The sequence below is a fragment of the Salmo trutta genome, chromosome 18 (assembly GCF_901001165.1).
Source record: "Salmo trutta chromosome 18, fSalTru1.1, whole genome shotgun sequence".
NCBI lineage: Eukaryota > Metazoa > Chordata > Actinopteri > Salmoniformes > Salmonidae > Salmo > Salmo trutta.
Window position 1 is genome coordinate 52,109,537 of NC_042974.1, and position 9,223 is coordinate 52,118,759.

The 9,223-nt window shown below is 42.5% G+C and overlaps 1 protein-coding gene across 1 annotated transcript in view; it reads left to right on the forward strand.

Annotated features, from left to right (window-relative positions):
* The window catches only part of LOC115153502 (complement C1q tumor necrosis factor-related protein 1), a 39,880-nt gene extending 34,106 nt beyond the window's left edge, over window positions 1-5,774 (forward strand). The window contains exons 2-4 of the mRNA XM_029698998.1: window positions 1,271-1,482; window positions 1,656-1,792; window positions 2,872-5,774. Coding sequence (XP_029554858.1) covers window positions 1,271-1,482; window positions 1,656-1,792; window positions 2,872-3,422 — 900 coding nt within the window. The 3' untranslated portion in view covers window positions 3,423-5,774. The remainder of the gene's footprint in view (window positions 1-1,270; window positions 1,483-1,655; window positions 1,793-2,871) is intronic.
* The last annotated feature ends 3,449 nt before the right edge of the window (window positions 5,775-9,223 follow it).

Consider the following 9,223-nt stretch of genomic DNA (forward strand, 5'->3'; position numbering starts at 1 on the left):
CCAGACCAACAAAATGTGGTCTTATTTGGGTGCAGAGATATTAAAATAATAGCCAGTGTGTAGAATAATACCCACATTGCAAAGGAGGATATTGGATACCTTTGTGTACCTTTTAGGATACATCACCATGAAGAAAATGATATCCATAATTATTCATTTCTGTGTAAAACAGATCAGGGACGCATGACGAAATTCCTTTATCGCAATTCCCTTACCAGGTGTAAATCCACTTCACTTACTGTAGTTCAATAACCAAAATAGATTTTTTTCAAAGTCAATGTGTCATGTCATAAATGACACCCCATTCTTTCTGCAGACATAATTAAATATTATTTCAGAGCAAATATTTATTTGGAAAACATGGACACATAAAAACTGAGTGAGATTTTACAGAGATTCTGTTACCAAAATTTGCATCTGCACAGTTCTTTTGTAAAATGTTCAGTGCAAAATGTTAAAAGTAGTTATTGTGCATAGAGTTGTATGGTTTGTTAAACTTTGAAATCAATGTTTTTTTGTTTGGCATACATTTTAAATGAAAAACCTGAGTCTCAGCGCAATTCCTTTACTGTGGAATTGCCGTTATAAGTTATATTCTTCAAGAATTATTGGGTATATATCATTATTAATTTCTATGTCCAAAAATTGATGTAGTAACTAAGGATTCTAGCTTTAAAGAAGTTCAAAGACAATCATATTCTCCAGCATAAATTCTCTTAAGTTAGGCTAATGTGTGGAAATGTGTGTTTTTATTTATTTATTTTTTATTCTAAGTCTGTCTCCGTCTCAAATGGCACCGTATTCCCTATATAGTTCACCACTTTTGACCAGAGCCCTTGTAAAACGTAATGCACTATATAGTGACATTTGGGATGCACACTGTTGTTGTTTGTCATATTGAGGTGTCATAACCATCCAAGTGAAAACAGATGTGAATATAGGAGTTTGGTTTATCCCACAAACACATTATGTAGCAGGCCAACCACTCTGTCTCCAGAGACACTGGGTCTGTCCCCAACTTCACAGATTATGTAGTAATCACTGTCCTAAAGAAAGAAAGAAAGAAAGAAAGGTCTATTCATAGCAAAACTAAAGTGCAGAACAACTATTAACAAAATCTATGGATGAATCTCAATTGTATCTCCTTGATTTCCTGTGTCCTCTCTTCTCATCTCCTTCTCAAAGTACATTGGAGAAGATATGAAGTTCCTTACCATATGAGCTCAATCACTTCCTGATAATGACTGATGTCACTTCCTGTTTCCCGAAGATGACAGTGTGGGGTGGGCAGCCGCCCTCAGCCCTGTGTGCGTGGGTGGTACTGCTCCTGTTGGTGGTCTCAGGTGAACCCTCCCGGTCCCCCTACGACCAGGAACAAGACCAGAACAGGGACAGGGACAGGGACAGTGAGACAACAGACCCCAGGACAGACCCTAGGAAAGACCCTAGGACAAACACCAGGGTCTACCACAGAGATGTCAGGTACTACTGCATACTACTCCTACATAATACCCCTCTGAGTGGCACCCTATTCTCTATATAGTGCACTACTATTGACCAGGGTCCCTATATGGGCCAAAAGTATTGCACAAAATAGGGAATAGGTTGCCATTTGGGATGTATCCATTGACATTGTTTTCTATGGCTCCTGGTAGTGAGGTGAGGGGTAAAGACTGTCGGCGGTGTTGTGACCCTGGAGAGCAGCCCCCTCCTCATTATTCCAACCCCCACTACCCACAACAGTACCCACAGTACCAAGCGGTGCCACAGATCAACATCACCATCCTCAAAGGTAGGTGGGTCACCTGCACTACTACTGACTACCACATTAAGTTAAGTCAAGTTAAGTAACTTGAACTTACGCACTTAAACTTAACCTTGTTCCCAGGCTCAATTTCTAAGGACAGATGGTTGGACGCAATTATTAACTTGAACTTAACTTCAACCGTTTGAAGAACCTGAATCACTGGGGGACAGCACTTTCCATTTAAAGAGTTACACAAGAATATCAAATGAGTGGTCCAGTGTAGCAGAAAGCAGATTGGTTAATTTGCCTTAAAGGTAAAGAGCCGAATAGCAAATGGATCTGAAGTTAGCAACTGAAGCTCGCAACTAGCAACTACACACAAGGCTTTCGAGAGTCAGCGAGCCTCTCATACCTTTCTAGCCAGAATAATGTCTCTGCCAAGATCAGTTCAGGGTCAGGCTAAACCACACAGGCATGCAGGGTCTTTGGCAAGCAGGATGAGCTTGGTGACTCTCCACAAAGATGAGAGGGGACAAACACTTTGGGTTTGTGGGTTAGTAAATTGTTCCCCAGGGTTAGGAAAAGTAGTGGGTTAGGACTCACTGGTGGGTTGTGAAACGTTTTACTGGGTCTCAGCTTTAAGACTGGACTGTGTCTGCATTCCAAATGGCACCCTATTGCATACATAGTGCCTATGGGCCCTGGTCAAAAGAAGTGCACTATATAAGGAATAAGGTGGAATAAGGTGTAATTTGGGACTCAGGTTGTGTCTTGGGGGATAATGATGAGGCGATTAAAGGCTTTGGGGCGAAAACATGTTTGGGAACCAGTGGGTTAGGAGAGGGGACAACAGCTGTGGGTATTTATATCTGCCACATTGTACATCTTGGATGCTGAGAATGATAAAACAGATGTGGTACTGTAACTGTTATGGTGAATGACCACTAGCTATGCAAAGCAGTTGGCAAATCTGTGTCAGACACAAACACAATCATTTATCTGTGGTCTTACCTTAAACTATGAACTTTGACTACATCCACTGACCTGAGGTATTCTCTTCTTATTGCCTTGAAAAGTTGCATGTACTGGAGTTTTACTAACATTTCTACTTCTTCCTCCTCCAGGTGAGAAGGGGGACAGCGGCCAGCGAGGACCCTACGGTAAATCCGGTAAGTCTGGCCAGTCCGGCCCCCGAGGGCCCAACGGCCTCAGGGGCACCAAAGGGAGCATAGGGACCCCGGGTGAACCCTGCAAGGCCCAGTACGCTGCTTTCTCCGTGGGCCGCAAGAAGGCCATCCACTCCAACGACTACTACCAGACCTTAGTGTTCGACACCGAGCTCGTCAACCTCTATGGCCACTTCAACATGTTCACAGGCAAGTTCTACTGCTACGTGCCAGGGGTCTACTACTTCAGCCTGAACGTGCACACGTGGAACCAGAAGGAGACGTATGTGCACGTGATGCATAACGAGAGGGAGGTGGTGATCCTGTACGCTCAGCCCAGTGACCGGAGCATCATGCAGAGCCAGAGCCTGATGCTAGAGCTGGAGAGAGAGGACCAGGTGTGGGTCAGGCTGTTCAAAGGGGAGAGAGAGAACGCCATCTTCAGCGATGACTTTGATACCTACATCACTTTCAATGGACACCTCATCAAGCCAAAGAGCGAGGGGTAGGGGGAGGGGGACGGTTGGGTCTATGTCCCAGGTGGCACCCTTTTCCCTATATCGTGCACTGCTTTGAGCAGAGCCATATGGGCCCTGGTTAAAAGTAGTGTACTATATATGGGAGAATAGGGTGCTATTTGAGATGCAGACAGGGTTGTGGGCTTGTGTGATATTATGGACATGGGTGAAACGAGATGGAGACAAAATCAGAAGAGTGATTTATTCATAGTTCATAGTAGAATATCTCCTTAATTTTCTTATTGTGTCTTTTAATAAATGTATTTTATATAACATAATCCAGATAGCAAAATATATATTTTGAGAAGTAAACCAAGCAAAGTCTTAATCTGGCAAAAACATGTTGCACACACAGTCCGATAAAGATTGAGGATCTTTCGGATGTTTTGTCAGGAAACCAAACAAAATGAATTCAAGATTGTCACTGTTGTGTTGTTGAGTTTAAATTGCCTTGAGGGTGTGAAGAAGTGTCCTGCATCTACAGCCATCACATAGCTGTACTGATGTCCCTTTGGCCAGTAAACCTTAAAAAGTACTCCATGTCCCCTGGCAGCACTAAGGGTACATCCCAAATGGCACCCTATTCCCTATATAGGGTCCCCATAGGGTGCCATTTGGGATGGAGGCCATTTCACGAATTATGTATTTTTTTATGTATTTTGTATAATGGAAAGTATTATAATTCTTACCAAGTTTGCACTCAGATAAACCATATGTTAGGTTAAGAGCACCCCTCATAGCTTTCAAATGTAGATGTAGCGATATATCATATTTTTGAGTTACACAAAGATTGCTATTAAATTACACTGTAAACATATCCTAAAACAAGTAGTGACAGGGCTTACCCAGGAAAAACTTCCAAAAAGGACTAATTCACAGTCAACAGGAGTTGGAGCACTTTATATCTTGTTATTCAGGCTTTATTCCCTGACTGGATGAACTACACAGGTATACTTCATATATCATAAAACACGTCATACATCCTGGACTAGATAAAGCAACAGGTGCTAGAAGTGAATGAGACAAAGCATGGCATAGCTGTACATTCATTCACATAGCTGCATTCTGGTTGTTCAGTGACTGTGGACATTCAAAACCTGTAAGCAAACCTCTTTCCATTCAGATAGAAAAGGTCACTCCATTTCTGCAGTGTTGTCTGTCTGACATTTGTAGACTGTAGTCAGCACTGTCTGTGGAGTTATTGTACTAGGGTGGGGTTGCCCTTTGAATATTTGAATAAAAAACCCAGCGCCAATATTGACAACATTGGTCCAGTGTGGATGTAACCCAGCCTCCATAATACAACAATAGACTCAGCTTTACTGAAGATACAATATCGGTTTAGCAATAATGGAAATGATAATCGCATAGGGCAAAATCAGTTATATATACAATAATAATACTACATGGTGCTTTAACTGTTCAATGGTGCTGCTTAGATTTGAGCAACAATCAATATATATATTATTGTGTTGTGCAAAGTTTTTGATATATACTATGTTTTTAGTTTTTTATATATAATGGAATGTCAAGTGTAACGTCTTAGACCTCAGTGGTGTAGAAAATATCTACCAAAATATGAATATCTTAAACAAAATATTTTGCCACAAGCCAGTATTCACTTTCCATGAAACCTCGAGTCATTGAAAATGTCCAGGGTGGTTTCAGAAATATTATTTTCTATACGAGTTGACGTCCCTAGAGCTCACTGTTAGCCTCCAAGGCCAAGGACCCATTCCAAACCAAACCCCCACACCCTATCCCTGCATCCTAGTTGGGCCCTGTTCAAAACCAAAACAAACCCTCACAACCTATGTCCTAGTTGGGCCCCGTTCCAAACCAAGCCCTTATACCCTATCAATGGGTCCTAGTTTGTTCCAAACCAAACCCTCACACATTTTTAACGTTTATATTTTAGCAGACAATCTTATCCAGAGCTACTTACAGTAATGAGTGCATACATTTTCATACTGGTCCACTATGGGAGTCAAACACACAACGCTTTCATTGCAAGCACCATGCTCTACCAACTATCCATGGGTCTTAGTTGACTTTCCCTCATGGTTCTGAAGGGCCTCTTTTCAAACCAAACCATCACATGAAAAAATGATCTAAGGAGAAAGGCCAGATATTGAATTTGGTTTGGAATTAGATCCCAGGAAATACTTAGCCGAGACCAGAAATGCAAGGAAATGTTTTAGTGCCTGCAGACATACATGTTTTCTATAATAGACTGTTTGATTAAGGCTGTTCAGCCACTATGCATGGTTTAAAAGTAGTTTTGATATGATCAAGTTGAGTATGTATATGGACCATATTCATTAAAAAGACAAATAAATAATCCTCTGTTGTTTGAGTGATAGGGTGCATGAGATATATGGTGGTTTTGCATGCTTGTTTAGTTGTGTGTGTGTGTGTGTGCCTGTATTGTATAGGGTGTCTCTATTTCTCTTGGCTATTCGATGGTGTGTACCTGCCAAACTTTCTCGGTGGACACAGTGGAATGTGCTTGGGAGAACAAAGCACACCAACCCAAACCCAGACCCAACCTGTAGACAGCAAATATTATGCCTTTCTTAGTTACTACTTTCTCTCTCCTTCTCCCTCTCCTTCTCCCTCTCTCTGTCCCTCTGTCCCTCTCTCTCATTCTCTATGCACACACAGGCACATATGCATGCACTAGTCATGTACACACACACAGAAATAAGAGCAATTTTGAAATGTCATTTCTATAGGCTCCTGGTTTTGCAGAGGTCTTCTTCTGCCCTCTTGTGGCTTGGATTGGTAAAGCAGCTCTGTGTTTTATCCTGACCAATACCCTGTCCTATCCCGGCCTGTCCTATCCCGGCCTGTCCTATCCCGGCCTGTCCTATCCCGCCCTGTCCTATCCCGGCCTGTCCTATCCCGCCCTGTCCTATCCCGGCCTGTCCTATCCCGGCCTGTCCTATCCCGGCCTGTCCTATCCCGGCCTGTCCTATCCCGGCCTGTCCTATCCCGGCCTGTCCTATCCCGGCCTGTCCTATCCCGCCCTGTCCTATCCCGGCCTGTCCTATCCCGCCCTGTCCTATCCCGGCCTGTCCTATCCCGGCCTGTCCTATCCCGGCCTGTCCTATCCCGGCCTGTCCTATCCTGGCCTGTCTTGGCTCAATCCCAGTACTCCTCCTGTTCAACACACACACACTTCACAAACATACTGTCAGCACTACACTACCCCCCCCCCCACACCCCGTACACCCTCAACTCAGTATCTCTGGCCTCCAGCCATTTAGCCACTAGCAAGAATGAGCTGCAAAATACAAGCATAAAAAAACTAGAAGAAAAGGTAACACCAGTAGTCTTTTTTCCCCTCCCTCCTCCTTGTCTCACTCTCTCCTTCTCTCTTCCCTTGATGAAGATAAGTGATTTAAAAAGCTTTTACCCGCGGGGGTAGAGTGAACCGAGTATAAATAAGCTATGAGAATAGATTAGTGTGTAGGGGTAATCAGCAGATGCCGGAGCCAGGGAATCTCCCAAGCGCAGCATAAATGCATAGAGAAAGATGGCAGCTAAAATGGCTGACACCATTTTAGCTGACCACATCGCTCACACAGGGAGATATCACTGTCTGTACGGGGTGGTTAGCAATGGGGTCTACGTTTAGTACTACCTACCAGTAGAGCTGTTAGCTTTAACTCTCTGAATTTACTCTAATCTTTTTCTATTGGAGTAAAATGGTCCTGTGTTTACTTACAGGTGAAATGCTGAAGTTGTGGTTGGAAGATTCTCTGACAATGCAGAGTGAAGAGTATAAAAAAAACGTTTTTCCCTCTGAGTGGTAGTGTTGGGTGTTTCAATAAGCTTCAAATGCTAGGGTTAGTGTTCAACCAAAACCCAAGCCTCAACCACAACCCTAACCCTAGCTTCATGTCCACCTCCCGGTTCAACCCTGACCCTCAACCCCTACCCTTATGCTAATCCTCTCCTCTCAAGCTATCATATAGAGAAATCCTTGACTTTTAAATAGTCATAAGCACACTCTCACTTCAGGTGGTATACCGTATTTTACTATATACCGGTATTGATGCACGGACCAGTTTGGGTTTTTACTTTACCTTGTATAAGGGTATTTCAAAGTTTGGTTTGTTAAATGTGTTACGCTACTCTGCTGTGTGTAATGTCTGTTTTTATAGTTTATTTGCTTATTTCCTACTTGAGTCATCTCTCTCCTTCTCTCCTTCCACACACACCAAGCCCTGCCCCCTTTCACTGAAGGAGAGCAGTTTTTGCTCTACCACTGGTCACAACCACTTGCCTTTCACTTGCAGTGATAGTCTGCACGGTCAATGCTGCAGATGCAACAATATGTTGGTGACAACAATGCTGCTTTCCACTTTGCTTATTAAGCATTCTATAATTCTACAATTTGTTTCTGAATCTTACTGTCTGCAAACACCCAGCTAGTTTGGATTTTCTGAGCAAGTTGTAGCTAAAATAAATTGTGGTAGCCACTAATGTTAATCTATAGTTAGCTTGATAGCTAGCCAGCTAAATGTACTTAGAGCAAACGTAGCTAGTTGATACAGCCTGGTACCAGTGCTGAGGGGTATTCTACAAAGCAAGCTAGATCTATTCAGGGTTTTCTAACCAGCTCCACGTTCCTTAAATCACGGCTCAGTGATTTCATGCAGGGTAAGTGGAGGTAGCCGTGAGTTAGCCTGCCCCGGAACAGGGTAGTTCTGAAGGATTTGTTGCCATAGAAATATGCCTGTCTAAAGGTGAGCCACTTTCGTATGACCCATTATCGTTGATCCAGAAAGGAAAAGGAAAAGCAAGAGGGCTATTGTAACTGGGACCAAAATCTGCCTTCTCCAGCAGAGGAGTTTTTGTATGGAGGTCAATGAGAGAGTCAAATGGCTTATTTAATCGAATAGAAGTTTTGTAATGATTAGGTTGTTACAAGTGTTCTGATATAAGTAGGACACGTGACATACTGGCAACTTGGAGAAAAAACATTTTATATCGGAGTTGTGCCTAGTCGTCACTAGTTACCACAGCCACAAAGTCATAAACCCCGCCTATTTCTACAATTCCTCTTCTTGAAATGTGATTCTAAACCTAACCCTAACCTTTACCTCACTGCTAACCTTAACTTTACATTCAGACCAAAAATAACATTTTTGTTTTTATACATTTTTACAATATAGACAATTTTGACCTTGTGGCTGTGGTAACTAGTCAAACCGTTGCGCATGTATCTGCCCTCTCATTGGCTAGAATGGTCCCACTTGATCTTGCCGCCTTCCGAATGTCTTCTATTTTTGAAGAGATTTATTTTCATTGTTAGAGCGGCTACTAGAGTATCTGGTCAATATAATAGATAATCTCTGGTTGAACTCAGAGTTGACCAAAGTTACTTCGCTAACTCCTCAAACCTGCTTCATAGGATACCCCTCTGGTGTAGGCCTAGATCAGCATGTTGTTTGTGCAACAGTATATTCCAAATCAGAGAGGAATAAGTGGAGCATGAATATTTTATCTATATTAAAGCTACACTACATCAAGTAAGAAAAAACAATGAATGTAACATCTAATTAGGGTCCACTGGGACACAGACCAACACTTTGGTTCCTACCCTGTCACAATACCCCCTCCCTGTCTTTTTCATTTGTTGGCATGTCAACCAACACTGCATTCAAATTGCCCACTATATTATTCCAACTTTTGGTTGAAGTAAGCCCATTAAAAACACTCAGAATGTATGTGTTGCCACCCTAGGTTCATTCACTACTCATAAAGCATATTTAGAACGTGCT